General features: G+C 40.5%; 1 protein-coding gene across 1 annotated transcript in view; it reads right to left on the reverse strand.

The window, feature by feature from the left end:
• Nucleotides 1–945: 945 nt before the first annotated feature.
• Nucleotides 946–17,592, reverse strand: part of lrrn1 (leucine rich repeat neuronal 1) — a 29,930-nt gene continuing 13,283 nt past the window's right edge. The window contains exon 2 of the mRNA XM_061874775.1: nt 946–3,973. Within this exon, the coding sequence (XP_061730759.1) occupies nt 1,675–3,828 (2,154 nt within the window). The 5' untranslated portion in view covers nt 3,829–3,973 and the 3' untranslated portion in view covers nt 946–1,674. The remainder of the gene's footprint in view (nt 3,974–17,592) is intronic.

Raw genomic sequence — 17,592 nt, forward strand, 5'->3', positions numbered from 1 at the left:
TTAAAATTCCCGGAGGTGAAGCTTTACTATGGATCAGAGCGGTCAAGCGAACATGGATCCCGACTACATGTCAACCGGCAGTTTTCGGTGAGAAAATTGTGGTAATAAGTCGGCTCTTACCGGAGATCAGCGGAGCTTCGGTCCTGCTGCAGCTGCGTGACTTCCCTCAGAGACTCTGGCGTCAACACACCCGTGGCCACACCCCTCCGACTTTCAGGTACTATTTAACTCACTAAAACTCTAGCAACACAATAGGCAGATAAGGGATTTTCCAGTATTATCCTAGAAAATGTGTCTAAAAACATCTGAACAATCGCCTTTTTTCCTTCAAGTCCTTCACTCTAAATTTCCTCATCCACAAATCTTTCATCTTCGCTCAAATTAATGGGGAAATTGTCGCTTTCTTGGTCCGAATGGCTCTAGCTGCTGCTGGCTATGATTGTAAACAATGTGAGGATGTGAGGAGCCCTACAACCCGTGACATCACGCGCACATCGTCTGCTACTTCCGATAAAGGCAAGGCTTGTTTATTGTGACCAAAAATTGAGAACTTTATCGTCGATGTTCTCTTCTAAATCCTTTCAGCAAAAATATGGCAATATCCCGAAATGATCAAGTATGACACATAGAATGGACCTGCTATCCCCGTTTAAATAAGAAAATCTCATTTCAGTAGGCCTTTGAATATCCTGTGGCAAACTCTGCCTCTGCCTGGACTCACATTTTGATTATTCTTTGATAATTGCTGTGCAGAGGCTGACATAGTGTAGAAGCTCAAGTTTTCAAGTCTCAATCAACATTTGGGTTGTTTTTTTTAACACCTAGCTATCACTTCAACATGAATAAATGTAAAACGTGTGCGCTCGTCCAACCATAAATCCCATAACGTTATAACCAATCAGCAGTGTGGTGCATTCGGAACAAAAAGTCATGTTGAAATCAGGGTTTTAAAAATAAGCTGAAAGATTTTATTTAATTTGCTCCTCAATAAACAACATATTTGTGTGTAAACCACAAGAAGCAAGTGATTGTAAACATTCTAGCAAGGGTAAGAAATATCAAAGAAATGTAGAAAGCCTTAGATTACATCAATTCACCTAATTTGGAACATTCATGTTTCTATTGCTGGTTTACAGTAGTTGCTTTGCAAAGTCTAAATCAAACATGATTATCAATGTACAAAAAAAGTAAAGGAAATCGTTGATACAACATTACATGAAAACCCCTAACGTTGTTCGATAGTATATAAAGTCTAGACATACTTTCTCAGCTTACATTTGCATTGTTGGACAAGTCAGTGTATATATTTCAGTGCACAACAGTGAAACTGCTTTACAAGAGAAAGATAGCTTCCTAACACTCCTGCTAGGGAAAACGAGTTAGAAAGTGTGTGAATTAGCACATGTCTACTGAAACTGTGACAATACTCATGCTGTGTTCTCATAACCTGGACTAAAAATAAAACAGAGTGTCTACTTTATTCAGTAAGACAAAGAAAGCTGCCAGTGCCCGTCATTAAAAGACATGGTTTCAAAAGGCAATGTGTAGAACTAAGGAACAGAACTGTTTTAGAAAACAAATCAAGTACGAAAAAAGATAAGGTAGTTTACTTTTACATGCACATATACCCTATGTGCTTTGACCAATGTCTGTCGGCAAAAGGAGTGGTCGCTCTCACCACATATAGTAGCTGCGTGTGGTGTCCACCTGGCTGGGTTTGCTCTCAGAAGAGCCTTCTTTCTCTTTCTCATTGTCCGCTTCCCACAGGTTGATAAGCGGAGGGTACAGTTCGTTTAGGGGTATTGAGGAGGTTTTCTGCATGTACTTTTTTAGGGAATGATGGTAGTTTTTCCTTTTCCACCTTTTGGCAATGTACACGCACAAAGACGCCAGGCTGATGATCGTGAACATCGTCCCCATGACTGCCGCCAGAGCGTTGTTGGTCACTTGGTCGGATACCTCGACAGCAAAGGTGGTTGGTTTTGTCGTCACGTTCACGCACGATTTCTGGGTTTGTTGGTGGATATTAGAGACGGTGAGGCAAACCTCGTACTCTGTTGCCGGTTGCAAATGTGTCAGGTTGTACTCGTGTACATCCACAGGTACTTTAGCGGTATATGTGATATGTGGGTTGTCTATTTTCATGGTGGCAGATGACCACTTAAGGTTGGAGGTCATCACATTCGAGTTTACCTTCCAGGAGACGAGAATTGAGTGGGACTCTGCCTGTTTGACATAAATTTTCATAAGCTGAGTGCTGTCCAACAGAGTGCCGTTCACCCGTATGGCTGTCACTCTCGTGTCGGCGCCTTCTGAATTCTGAGCCACGCAGGTGTACCTGCCGGAGTCCTCAACTTGAATATGAGAAATCCTTAAGGTACCTTCACTGCTGAGGCTGTACCTATCAGATTGCGTGCCGATCATGACCTTGTTCCCTGTCGGTGTCACCCAATAGATTTCTGGTCCAGGCTGGGACATGGCTCTGCAATCCAAGTCTATAGTCGTACCAATGTCTATGTTGAAGTGACTGGGAAAGGTATCATGGCTGATCATTGGCAAGCACTGGTTTGCAAAGTTCTTCTGCAGAACATCCTGCACATGCCTACCCCTCACCTCTGTTGGCATGGCACAAAACATGGATAAAGGCTCCATGAGACGAACTGTAGTCTTGTTGATGGCCATCCACTGAATCACGCAATCACAACGAAAAGGGTTGCTGTGGATGCTGATCTCACGCAAGTTGGGGAGAGAAGCCACAGTGGTCTGATAGAGGGCATTCAGGGCATTATTGTTCAGCATTAAACTTTCCAAGGCTGGGACATCATGGAAGGCGTGACTGTTGATAAAGGAAAACTTGGGATTGTTTGTCGCCTCCAGTTTAGTGAGCTCAGGAAGATTATCCAGAGCGTAGCGGTCCATAGAAACCAGTTCACCCATGTTGTTTATACCCAGCTCTTTTAGCCTTAGCATGTTCTTGAAATCTCCTTCCTGAATCTTGTGCACTGGGTTCTTGTTTAAATCCAAGAACTTGAGGTTAGGTAGTTGTTGAAGGGCTTTTTGAGGAATTCTAACCAGCTTATTATCATAGAAAGAGAGGCTTTCAAGGTTGTCTAGTCCCACAAAGGCATTTCCAGGAATTTCTGTCAAATCCATCCCAGCCAGGACCAGGCTTCTTAGATTACCCAGGGGCTTGAAGTTAAAATCTGTAATTCCACTAATAGGATTTTCCCCAATCATGAGGATCTCTAGATTGGGCGTTGTTTTAAACCACTGGCTGTTGATGGTCTGAAGCTTGTTGGAGTTTAGGTGAAGCCTCAGCAAATTGTGGAGTCCAGAGAAAGCTTTTGCAGAAATAGTATTAATCTGATTGTGGTTAATATAGAGTTCTTGTAGATTGTTGAGGTCTTGCAGACAGTAATCAGGCATTTCTGTGATCTGATTCTCTTCTAAATGCAGTGTGGTGAGCTGGGACATATTGATGAGGCCAACATCTTGAATGCTACTAAAATTATTCTGGGATAGGTCAAGCTCAGTTAAATTGAAAAGCTGCTCCAGTTCCTCGCTGGTCCTTCCGATGTAGTTACTTTGCAGAAGAAGAACTTGAGTATCACTCGAGAGGTTCCCTGGGATGCGTGTCAAATGCAGGTCATTGCAGTCTACAGTGATAGCTTCTCTGTATGTTGATTGTGGGGTGAACCAAGGCCGGATCTCACACACACAAAGCTGGGGGCAATCATTGCTTTGGATAAAGGATATCCTTGTTGATACCACAATCAGTACAGCCAACATCTGGCCTGGACCAAAGCAACCTAACCTCCATCCAGCCATGCTGCGGAAGGACGGTTTAAGGGGCAGATGACTTCGGGAAAGGGGACCTAACAGTCATCAACCAGATCTTTTCCTGGATCCTGAGTTGAGTGTAAGTACTGGAAGCTGAAGCCAGATGAAGAGAAGGATTATGTAGCAGAATAATCTGAAAAAGAAAAGACAAATGCATGTCATTATAGAACATTGTGTCAAGCACAATGTGGTGATTTTGCTTCAATTACACATTGAATGGATAGGCAAGCATATAATGTGTAAATCAGTAAATCATAACATATAATTAGGTACCAAAGAGAACAATTACTTTCCCTGTTTCCTTGTGAGTTATATGCAGCATCAACAGTTTTGGAACTGCAAGTTAGCTCATTACGACGCAAGCACAAAACACTGCTGTGAACCACTTGGAAAATGGATAACATTCCTTGGAGAGCTTTCATCATACAGACTTGATCATTAACTTCTCGAACATCATTAAACCAAACAAGGCATTACTGTGAACCACAATGAAGAGATGCACATCCATGATTTTTAATGCAAGAACTTCAGTGTCTGGAATTCAGGACAAAAAGTTTTTTAGCAGAAAACAGTTGTTACAGAAGTAACATTTTTAAAACCTTCCACGAATCTAACTCAGACTCAATAGTTCACGATGAGATTAGGACTTCAAATACTACATAGAATGTCAGGTAGTTGGCACAAATTGTCTGATGTGTAATACAAATTTAAAATGAAGCTGTAGGTAATTGGAATCTAATAACTCGGATCTGGGAAGTACAAACCCCGTTTCCATATGAGTTGGGAAATTCTGTTAGGGGTATATATAAACGGAATGCAATGATTTGCAAATCATTTTCAACCCATATTCAGTTGAATGCACTACATGGACAAGATATTTGATGATCAAACTTATAACTATATATTTTTTTGTGCAAATGATATTTAACTTAGAATTTAATGGCTGCAACACATGCCAAAGTAGTTGGGAAAGGGCATGTTCACCACGGTGTTACATCACCTTTTATTTTAACAACACTCAATAAATGTTTAGGAACTGAGGAAACTAATTGTTGAAGCTTTGAAAGTGGAATTTTTTCCCATTCTTGTTTTATGTAGAGCTTCAGTCATTCAGCAGTCAGGGATCTCCGCTGTCGTATTTTACGCTTCATAATGCGCCACACATTTTTGATGGGAGACAGGTCTGGACTGCAGGCGGGCCAGAAAAGTACTTGCACTCTTTTTTTACGAAGCCACGCTGTCGTAACACGTGATGAATGTGACTTGGCATTGTCTTACTGAAATAAGCAGGGGCGTCCATAAAAAAGACGGCGCTTAGATGGCAGCAGATGTTTTTCCGAAACCTGAATGTACCTTTCAGCAATAATGGTGCCTTCACAGATGTGTAAGTTACCCATGCCTTGGGCACTAACTAATGCACCCCCATACCATCACAGATGCTGGCTTTTGAACTTCAAAAAGAACACTTTTCTACTTTGCATCAGTCCATCTTAGATGATCTCGGGCCCAGAGAAGTCGGCGGCGTTTCTGGATTTGATTGATAAATGGCTTTCGCTTTGCATAGTAAAGCTTTAACTTGCACTTACAGATGTGGCGACAATTTGTATTTAGTGACAGTGGTTTTCTGAAGTGTTCCTGAGCCCATGTGGTGATATCCTTTAGAGATCGATGTCAGTTTTTGATACAGTGCCGTCTGAGGGATCGAAGGTCACGATCATTCAATGTTGGTTTCCGGCCATGCCGCTTATGTGGAGTGATTTCTCCAGATTCTCTGAACCTTTTGATGATATTATGGACCGCAGATGTTGAAATCCCTAAATTTCTGGAAATTGCACTTTGAGAAACGTTGTTCTTAAACTGTTTGACTATTTACTCACGTAGTTGTGGACAAAGGGGTGTACCTCACCCCATCCTTTCCTGTGAAAGACTGAACATTTTTTGGGAAGCTGTTTTTATACCCAATCATGGCACCCACCTGTTCCCAATTAGCCTTTACACATGTGGGATGTTCCAAATAAGTGTTTGATGAGCATTCCTCAACTTTATCAGTATTTATTGCCACCTTTCCCAACTACTTTGTCACGTGTTGCTAGCATCAAATTCTAAAGTTAATGATTATTTGCAACAACAAAAAAATGTTTATCAGTTTGAACATCAAATATGTTGTCTTTGTAGCATATTCAACTGAATATGGGTTGAAAATGATTTGCAAATCATTGTATTCTGTTTATATTTCCATCTAACACAATTTCCCAACTCTTATGGAAACGGGGTTTGCAATTGGGAATTTGAAAAACCATCCCTTTACAGTAAAGAATGTTTAGTGTGAAATGTTTTCATAAAGTCCCACTTTATACTAAATCTCAAGCAAATATTTGTTTCCCCCAGGCAAACACTCAACAGACACACTATATATACAACAGCGTTATCCTTCCAAATTTCTAACAAACAGGATTAGTTTACCAGCACTTCATTAACAAATCCATGTGCTTGTATTAACAGGAGCAACACTTAAGAGATCCCATTACTCAATTAGGTTTATTTACTAAAGGAGGCAAAGCTTCACAGGCCCATGTCTCCATTGTCACGGCATTATGGTCAACATAATCAGCTAGACCATAATAGGCTTTACGACAACAGAGCTGACCAATTTGTCTGAATGGAACCTGCCTGGCAACAGCATAGAGAAGACAGGAGTGGCCACCTCCCATACTCGGGATTCCTTATGGCACTAAGTACAGGAGTGCCACTGGTGATGCAGGCATGTAGTGATCTGTTTTTCTTCAAGCTAAATGACTGTACAGGACATTATGATATCTAGTGTATTATTCTGGATTAGGCAAGTGTACATTGGTAGCTCAATTTAAGACAGTTTTGAGATAGGAGCTGAGACCTAATAGAATTGGAGCCGTGTTTGTTTCTATAAACACTGCAGCATGTGTGACGTCATGACATCATGTCTGCATGCGGGTCACATCGTGCTCCCTTTTGACATCGCAACTTTTTTGCAATGTGAACGACTATCTAAGAGCTACAACTGTATATAAGCCGCAACCTAGGGCTGGGCGATATTGCCTTTTTTTTAATATCACGATATATTTCTAGGTATTTTGCCTTAGCCTTGAATGAAGACTGGATACATATAATCACAGCAGTATGGTGATTCTGTGTCTACATTAAAACATTCTTGTTCATACTGCACTAATATACAATGGGGCAAAAAAGTATTTAGTCAGCCACCGATTATGCAAGTTCTCCCACTTAAAATGATGACAGAGGTCTGTCATTTTCATCATAGGTACACTTCAACTGTGAGAGACAGAATGTGAATAAAAATCCAGGAATTCACATTGTAGGAATTTTAAAGAATTTATTTGTAAATGAAAAACAGCACGGGGCTCATCGTCTGGCGGTGGTTCGGCTTCAAGCAGGAATATGTCGAATAGACAACTTTAATTTGTCATGTGTGGGGCACAAGTGTTGCTACCAAAAATAGCATTACTGCTAATATGTAGCATCATTTGAAAAGTCACCTGCCAATAACTTTAATAAATACAGTTTTGGTAAATTGACTTAGTTGTGATTTCCTTCTCTGCATGAAAGTTTAAAAGTAGCATACAGTGGGGCAAAAAAGTATTTAGTCAGCCACCGATTGTGCAAGTTCTCCCACTTAAAATGATGACAGAGGTCTGTAATTTTCATCATAGGTACACTTCAACTGTGAGAGACAGAATGTGAAAAAAAATCCAGGAATTCACATTGTAGGGATTTTTAATTATTTATTTGTAAATTATGGTGGTCAACCATTCAAAGCTCTCACTGATGGAAGGAGGTTTTGGCTCAAAATCTCACGATACATGGCCCCATTCATTCTTTCCTTAACACGGATCAATCGTCCTGTCCCCTTAGCAGAAAAACAGCCCCAAAGCATGATGTTTCCACCCCCATGCTTCACAGTAGGTATGGTGTTCTTGGGGTGCAACTCAGTATTCTTCTTCCTCCAAACACGACGAGTTGAGTTTATACCGAAATGGATACATGGATGATACAGCAGAGGATTGGGAGAATGTCATGTGGTCAGATGAAACCAAAATAGAACTTTTTGGTATAAATTCAACTCGTCATGTTTGGAGAAAGAAGAATACTGAGTTGCATCCCAGGAACACCATTCCTACTGTGAATCACAGGGGTGGAAACATCATGCTTTGGGGCTGTTTTTCTGCTAAGGGGACAGGACGATGGATCCGTGTTAAGGAAAGAATGAATGGGGCCATGTATCGTGAGATTTTGAGCCAAAACCTCCTTCCATCAGTGAGAGCTTTGAATGGTTGACCAAATACTTATTTTCCCCCATCATTTACAAATAAATTCTTTAAAATTCCTACAATGTGAATTCGTGGATTTTTTTTTCACATTCTGTCTCTCACAGTTGAAGTGTACCTATGATGAAAATTACAGACCTCTGTCATCATTTTAAGTGGGAGAACTTGCACAATCGGTGGCTGACTAAATACTTTTTTGCCCCACTGTATGCTACTTTTAAACTTTCATGCAGAGAAGGAAATCACAACTAAGTCAATTTACCAAAACTGTATTTATTAAAGTTATTAGCAGGTGACTTTTCAAATGATGCTACATATTAGCAGTAATGCTATTTTTGGTAGCAACACTTGTGCCCCACACATGACAAATTAAAGTTGTCTATTCGACATATTCCTGCTTGAAGCCGAACCACCGCCAGACGATGGGCCCCGTGCTGTTTTTCTTGGGAATTAATTCTTCCTTCATTTGTTACCAGATTCGCACCTTCTTTCTCTCGCAACAACCCGCTAGCATCACAGCTAACGTTAGCCACGCCGCTACCTCTCTGATGGGCGAGGGCGTGTACGTATGACGTAACAATATGTGACGTTTGTAAGAATGTGCGCCTGCTTGTCTGTGAGAAGGACACACAGGAAAGAGCAAGGAGAACCTGTAGTGTAATGCCCGCAGCTAAAAACAACTGCGTGAGAACGTTTACTCGAATATTACGATAGTCATTTTCTATATCGCACAGAGACAAACCCGCCATATATATCGTATATCGATATATCGCCCAGTTCTACCGCAACCACTAAATTTTAGAAGAGAAAAAACATTTTTCATGTATTAGCTGCACCGCAATATAAGCCGCAGATATATACCGTCTAGTACGTTGTGAAATAAGATATTTACATAAACTTTGTAAATATTTATTTTCGTGCCTTAATTGTTTCCAAAGGGTGCATGTAACATGGTGGTAAAACAGCTGATCAAACAAAACAAAGAGGTAATATGTCTTTATACATTCTTTGATATAAATAAGTGAAGTGAATTATATTCATATAGCGCTTTTCTCTAGTGACTCAAAGCGCTTTACATAGTGAAACCCAATATCTATGTTACATTTAAAGCAGTGTAGCACTGGGAACAGGTGGGTAAAGTGTCTTGCCCAAGGACACAACGGCAGTGACTAGGATGGCGCAAGCGGGAATCGAACCTGCAACCCTTAAGTTGCGGGCACGGCCGCTCTGCCAACCGAGCTATGCCGCCCCATATATAAGATGTTCTCCTTTTTTAATAAAGTTCAAGATGTTTATCAGGAGTCTTCTTCCTTGTGCTGTGTAGACAGTTTAAGTGTGAACAGTTTCTTAAAGTGGATCATTTTGGTACGATCTTTGCTTAATCCATTCCATAATTTAGTTTTATCTTAGAAAAATCCATAGACGTCTGGGTCAGGTGGTAATGCGCGGATGGTTTTCTCAAAATGCAGACGGAACTCCGGAAAGCGTGCAGGTAAGAATATGATTTATTCCTCATAGATCATATAACATACAAAAATACCGGATACGAACAAAGAGACGCGTGCCGATTGCACGGGGAGCAAAGGAACTAGCAAGCAATAGCTTAGCATATAAACCGGAATCAAGAGTAATAGAGATAAGAATTCATCAAACATAACTGTTGCGTAAAGCAAACAAGACAGCCAAACTGATTGTGGCGAAAAGCAGGAAATAAGTAGCTCTCTGATTAGTGCCCAAAAGCAGGGGAGCGTCCCGAACATTAATCAGAGGCAGGTGAAACTAGTCTGCAGTCATGGTAACCACAACACAAACCCAGGGGTGCTCAAAATAGAACTAAGGGAGTCAAACACGAAACAAAACATGATACGGGCAACGGATCATGAGAGTTCAATGCTCGGGCAAAACAGTAGTGGCTTATAGTAAACTGACCATACGTCCTCTTTTGCGGGACTGTACGGAGTGTCCGGGCGGGGTTTCTTAAATGCCTCTAATGTCCGGCATTTTGCTTCAAGATTGCGTGTATTTCTATGTTTATTTTTATAACAAAACAAATTGTGACGGTGTGGACACGCATCATTCGCGAGGACTAGGCAGAGAGCAAGGTAGTGGATTGATTGGCAATGAAGGCATACTTAGTCAACAACCATACAGGTCACACTGAAGGTGGCCATATAAAAAACTTTAACACTGTTCCAAATATGTGCCAGACTGTGAACCCACACCAAACAAGAATGACAAACACATTTCGGAAGAACATCAGCACCGTAACACAACATAAAGACAACAGAACAAATACCCAGAACCCCTTGCAACACTGACTCTTCCGGGATGCTACAATTGCATATTTTGTGTGTTTGCCATAAAAAACATAGGGTTGTTTGACAAAAAAAGGGCGGAAAACAACCACCAAAAAAACAACCAAAAAACTAAAACATTTTTAAATGAGGAATAGATCTAAAGTTGATGTATACTCCCGAGATTTAAGCGTTAAATATAAAATGTATGTATGCCCTGGCACACCATTACCATCATTTCATGACCGAAACAAAACACTTTTTACACTTTTATACTGAAATAAATACACCTACAACTTATCAAATAAAAAAAAATAGAAAAAAACTACCAGCAGTGGTCAAGTTTAGATCTGTGAAGGAAAGAAGAAAGTGAATAACTGAATACATTTCCATATGCATACAAATGTGTCTTCTTTTTACATCATTTCTTTTAATGGATTAAGTAACGTTTATGACAGCCTTTTTCCAAAACACAGCACCGTATTTTTCGGAGTATAAGTCGCTCCGGAGTATAAGTCGCACCTGCCGAAAATGCATAATAAAGAAGGAAAGAAACATGTATAAGTCGCACTGGAGTATAAGTCGCATTTTTGGGGGAAATTGATTTGATAAAACCCAACACCAAGAATAGACATTTGAAAGGCAAATTAAAATAAATAAAGAATAGTGAGGCATAAATAACAACTGAGAAGGTGCCTTGTATGTTAACGTAACATATTATGGTAAGAGTCATTCAAATAACTATAACATATAGAACATGCTATATCTTTACCAAACAATCTGTCACTCCTAATCGATAAATCCCATGAAATCTTATACGTCTAGTCTCTTACGTGAATGAGATAAATAATATTATTTGATATTTTACGGTAATGTGTTAATAATTTCACACATAAATCGCTCCTGAGTATAAGTCGCACCCCCGGCCAAACTATGAAAAAAAACTGCGACTTATAGTCCGAAAAATACGGTATATAATGTGAGATATAACAGGACAATGCATACGTTTTATCATTTGATTTCAAAATGCTTACAAAAAAGTGGGACCCCATTTAAATGACTTGATGGGGCACATGGGACCCAATTTTTAAAAATTCCTCGCGCCAACACTGCTGTCAACAGAGGATAAAAATGCTATATTTAAATGAATATATTATTTATAAACCAAGTTCAAGTATCATTGTCAAATTTTCACCTAGTCCCGGCCTTGGCATGCTGCCCGCCTTGGCACGCGTATATGTGTCCTCTTTTGGGGATTTCAGAATATGGTCAGCCTAGCTTATAGTCCGGAAAATACGGTACACAAAAAAAAAAAACATTCTACTATGCAGTGCAAATGTAGCATAAGAGTGTCAGGATGGAGCAACTAAAGCAGTGGTTTTTAACCTTTTTTCAGTGATGTACCCCCTGTGAAATGTTTTTTTTTAATTCAAGTACCCCCTAATCAGAGCAGAGCATTTTTGGTTGGATAAAAGAGATAAAGAAGTAAAATACAGCTCTATGTCATCAGTTTCTGATTTATTACATTTAATAAGTGCAAAATATTGCTCATTTGTCATTTGGTCTTTCTTGAACTATTTGGAAAAAAATATATAAAAATAACTAAAAACTTGTTGAAAAACAGACAAGTGATTCAATAATAAATAAATATTTCTACACATAGAAGTAATCATCAACTTAAAGTGCCCTCTTTGGAGATTTTAACAGAGATCCATCTGGATTCATCAACTTAATTCTAAACATTTAACTAAATTTTAATATCAATATTTATGTAACATGTCCACAAAAAAATCTAGCTGTCAACACTGAATATAGCATTGTTGCATTTCTTTTTACAGTTTATGAAGTTACATTCATATTTTGTTGAAGTATTATTCAATAAATATATTTATAAAGGATTTTTGAATTGTTGCTATTTTTAGAATATTTAAAAAAAAATCTCACCTTCAAGTACCCCCTGGGGTACGCGTATCCCCATTTGAGAACCACAAAACTAAAGGAAACTAAATACAGATGAAAAATGCCAATCTCTTTTAGCAAAGAGATTGGCATTTTTTTTTAACAATTTACCTTTTTATTTTCTAAAATGTATAATCATTCATGCTGTCACCATCAACTATATCAGGGGTCGGGAACCTTTTTGGCTGAGAGAGCCATGAGAGCCAAATATTTCAAAATGTATTTCCATGAGAGCCATATAATATTTTTTAACATTGAATACAAGAAATGCATGCATTTTTAAGTAAGACCAACATTTTAAGGTACAATAAGTCTCTTATTCTTTTTAATAACATTGTTATTCTAAAAGTTAACCAATAATAAATATATCAATCAATCAATCAATCAATGTTTATTTATATAGCCCCAAATCACAAATGTCTCAAAGGACTGCACAAATCATTACGACTACAACATCCTCGGAAGAACCCACAAAAGGGCAAGGAAAACTCACACCCAGTGGGCAGGGAGAATTCACATTCAGTGGGACGCCAGTGACAATGCTGACTATGAGAAACCTTGGAGAGGACCTCAGATGTGGGCAACCCCCCCCCCCTCTAGGGGACCGAAAGATATGGATGTCGAGCGGGTCTAACATGATACTGTGAAAGTTCAATCCATAGTGGCTCCAAGACAGCAGTGAGAGTCCCGTCCACAGGAAACCATCTCAAGCGGATCAGCAGCGTAGAGATGTCCCCAACCGATACAGGCGAGCGGTCCATCCTGGGTCCCGACAAGCGGTCCATCCTGGGTTTCGACTCTGGACAGTCAGTACTTCATCCATGGTCATCGGACCGGACCCCCTCCACAAGGGAGGGGGGGACATAGGAGAAAGAAAAGAAGCGGCAGATCAACTGGTCTAAAAAGGAGGTCTATTTAAAGGCTAGAGTATACAGATGAGTTTTAAGATGAGACTTAAATGCTTCTACTGAGGTGGCATCTCGAACTGTTACCGGGAGGGCATCCAGAGTACTGGAGCCCGAACGGAAAACGCTCTATAGCCCGCAGACTTTTTTTGAGCTCTAGGAATCACTAACAAGCCGGAGTCCTTTGAACGCAGATTTCTTGCCGGGACATATGGTGCAATACAATCGGCAAGATAGGATGGAGCTAGACCGTGTAGTATTTTATACGTAAGTAGTAAAACCTTAAAGTCACATCTTAAGTGCACAGGAAGCCAGTGCAGGTGAGCCAGTACAGGCGTAATATGATCAAACTTTCTTGTTCTTGTCAAAAGTCTAGCAGCCGCTAGACTTTACTTCTTTCCATTAATGCGACATCTTGAACAGGTGCGTTAGAAAACGGATGGTTGGATTAAAATGCATGAGAATGTTTTATAATTTGAACGTTATTTTTAACACTGTGATTACCAGCAGAAATATTAATTACTTATCATGTTAAGCGCCTGTACTGGCTCACCTGCACTGGCTTCCTGTGCACTTAAGATGTGACTTTAAGGTTTTACTACTTACGTATAAAATACTACGCGGTCTAGCTCCATCCTATCTTGCCGATTGTATTGTACCATATGTCCCGGCAAGAAATCTGCGTTCAAAGGACTCCGGCTTATTAGTGATTCCCAAAGCCCAAAAAAAGTCTGTGGGCTATAGAGCTTTTTCATTTCGGGCTCCAGTACTCTGGAATGCCCTCCCGGTAACAGTTTGAGATGCCACCACAGTAGAAGCATTTAAGTCTCAACTTAAAACTCATTTGTATACTCTAGCCTTTAAATAGACTCCCTTTTTAGACCAGTTGATCTGCCGTTTCTTTTCTTTTTCTTCTATGTCCCACTCTCCTTTGTGGAGGGGGTCCGGTCCGATCCGGTGGCCATGTACTGCTTGCCTGTGTATCGGCTGGGGACATCTCTGCGCTGCTGATCCGCCTCCGCTTGGGATGGTTTCCTGCTGGCTCCGCTGTGAACGGGACTCTCGCTGCTGTGTTGGATCCGCTTTGGACTGGACTCTCGCGACTGTGTTGGATCCATTATGGATTGAACTTTCACAGTATCATGTTAGACCCGCTCGACATCCATTGCTTTCCTCCTCTCCAAGGTTCTCATAGTCATCATTGTCACCGACGTCCCACTGGGTCATTATTGTCACCGATGTCCCACTGGGTGTGAGTTTTCCTTGCCCTTATGTGGGCCTGCCGAGGACGTCGTAGTGGTTTGTGCAGCCCTTTGAGACACTAGTGATTTAGGGCTATATAAGTACACGTTGATTGATTGATGTCAGCTAAGATTTATCTGAGAGCCAGGTGCAGTCATCAAAAGAGCCGCATCTGGCTCTAGAGCCATAGGTTCCCTACTCCTGAACTAGATAATCAATAGATAATGAAAAACAAAACTGCCTGGTCTGACCACACACACACACACACACACACACGCACACCTGTTACCAGAAACCCAACAGCAGCACAGGTAAATTAGCCGAGCCAGATGGCACTGACATATCAAGGTCAAACATCCACACACACACACACACACACACGCACACACACGCACGCACAGCCTTGAGATTATAAAGTATCATCAGTGTTTAACCATTTGAATCACTGGTGAAATGATGCCTAAGGAGATCCCTGGTAGTGGATTGGAACTACATCTGTTGTCTCTGAGACCTCTAGCCCACATAGGACAAAGGGGCTAATGCCTTCGTCTTTCTTTTATGAATAATGGTCAGAGGCTTTAGCTCAATATACCCACCCCCGCCATTCTAGTCACCCTATGCCTTACGCCCACACGGACTAAATACCGCTTGGAGCAGTATAGGTCCCAACCCCCATGAGCGCTGCTGTCTACTTACATTGTGATAAATACAGACACCTGCTAGTTAAGCACACACGTGTCATCATGGTTCAAAGTAGGGTTGGGCGATATGGCCTTTTTTTAATATCTCGATATTTTTAGGCCGTATCGCGATACACGATATTTATATAACGATATTTTGCCTTAGCCTTGAATGACCACTTGATACATATAATCACAGCAGTACATTAAAACATTCTTGTTCATACTGCATTAATATACCGTATTTCCTTGAATTGCCGCCAGGGCGCTAATTAATTTAAAACCTCTTCTCACTCCGGCGCTTACCAAAGGCATGCGGTAAATTTAGGCCTGCGCTTATAAATTGGAGTGTGACGTAAGGATACCATCATGAAAAGCACATTTAATTAAAAAAAACGTTATTATGGTTTTACATTTACTTATAAATGAAGTCCATGCGCAGCTCTATCTGATCAAAAGCAACGATAACTTGTTTATAGAAGTCTTCCTTATCTTTCTTCGGTTTTAAAAGTTTGTCTGTCTCGATGGAGATTTTCCTTTATTACCTTCTGCTTCGATTAGAAGTCCAGTTTAGAAATCTGTTTTATTTTAGATATCTAATCCTCCATGTTAAAAGTGCAAGCGAGAGGAAAAACTAAGCGATCGCTGCACACTCTTGCTGCTTGTTGTCACTTCTTCTGCAGCCGAGTAGTCGCAAGAAGGATCACTAGCGCCCTCTACCACCAGGAGGCGGTAGTCATTTAAAGACTCATATTTGACACACACAGCTACGGTATATTAATAAAACATAGTTGCTTACTGTTCTTTTTAGCATATTCAATAGCTTGGACCTTAAATCCTACTGAATAGTTCTTAATCTTCTTCCCTTTATGCGATTTCAAATAATTGAAATCAGCCTCCTCCTGTCAGGCTTGTCTCTGACAGTTTGGTCTATGTCTTAGTTTTTCCTCTGCATGTGTCTTTGTTTCCTGTCTTTATTTCTTGTCAACGCTCTTATTTTGTATGTTTCCAGTTTTTCTCCTTGGGCGGTGTTTCCCCTCAGCTGCGGCTGATTGGCACCTGGCCACACCTGGTGTCAATCAGCCCACTCCTATTTTTACCTGTTTTGTCTTCCAGTCAGATGCTGGATTATTGTTGTGTCGATGTAACCACTACCTGTCTTGTCGCTTGTAGCTTAGTCTACTTTTGTTCACTCTGCTCATGCCATAGTTCCGTCGTGTCACGGTGAGTGTTTTTGTTCTTAGCCAATTTTGTTATCCGCCTTGTGCGCGGCTTTTATTGGTACCCTTTTGGTTTGTTCTTGTTTTAGTGTTTAATGAAATCATGTTTTCTTACCCAATGCCTGCCTCCTTCTCTGCATCTTGGGGTTCGTCACCAACAAACTCTGACACCTCCATTTTGAAAATGATGACAGGTGAAGTGTCACTCGTGACGTGACGAATTTGACTCGGCGGAAATTCGAGGCATTTGCTATTATTTTGCGAAACGAGTCTGACCCGGCGGAAAATCCAGACATGCGCTAATAAAAATAATATTTTGCGAAACAAGTTTGACCCGGCGTTAATCCTGAACCGGCGGTAATGCTAAGCATGCGCTAATTATTTTGCAAAACGAGTTTGACCCGGCAGTAATTCTAGGCAGGCTCATACTATATACCCGGCGGCAATTCAAAGAAATACGGAATGCTCATTTTAAACTTTCATGCAGAGAGAGAAATCACAACTAAGTCAATGGACCAAAACTGTATTTATTAAACAGTTATTAAGCAGTGGCACAAACATTCATGTCATTTCCAAACAGAAAGTGCAAGATTGTCAGAGACATTTTAAAACAAGCTATTAGTGCACTTTTGTGCATGATGTCACTAAGAAAACATATCAAAACAACACTAAATTAAAGTGCACTTTTTGTACAAAACGCCACTACAATAGTTTAAAACAAATAAAGGGCACTTTTGTGCATGATGTCACACAAGATATTTCAATAACTGTCAAATAAAAATGAGCTGCAAAATAGGAAATCAAATAGTGTTCGTCCTTCGCTATGTGGTAGGTTCCTGCGGACATTATCTCCTTTTGTTGTTGACTATTTTTTCATACGGTGTGGATGTGGAAATGGTTGCCTCGGCCTTTTGATGGTGTGGGCATGTGGCACCAAATGGTGATCTTGACATGCGGAGTAAGCACTTTTCATTCTCTAGCAGGTGACTTTTCAATTGATGCTACATATTAGCAGTGCTGCTACTTTTTGTAGCAAGGCTTTTGCCCCACACTTGACATATTATGGTTGTCTGTTCAACATATTCCCGCTTGAAGCCAAACCACCGCCAGACGATGAACGCCCTGCTGTT

Source organism: Nerophis ophidion, linkage group LG16 (assembly GCF_033978795.1).
Source record: "Nerophis ophidion isolate RoL-2023_Sa linkage group LG16, RoL_Noph_v1.0, whole genome shotgun sequence".
In the NCBI taxonomy this organism is placed as follows: domain Eukaryota; kingdom Metazoa; phylum Chordata; class Actinopteri; order Syngnathiformes; family Syngnathidae; genus Nerophis; species Nerophis ophidion.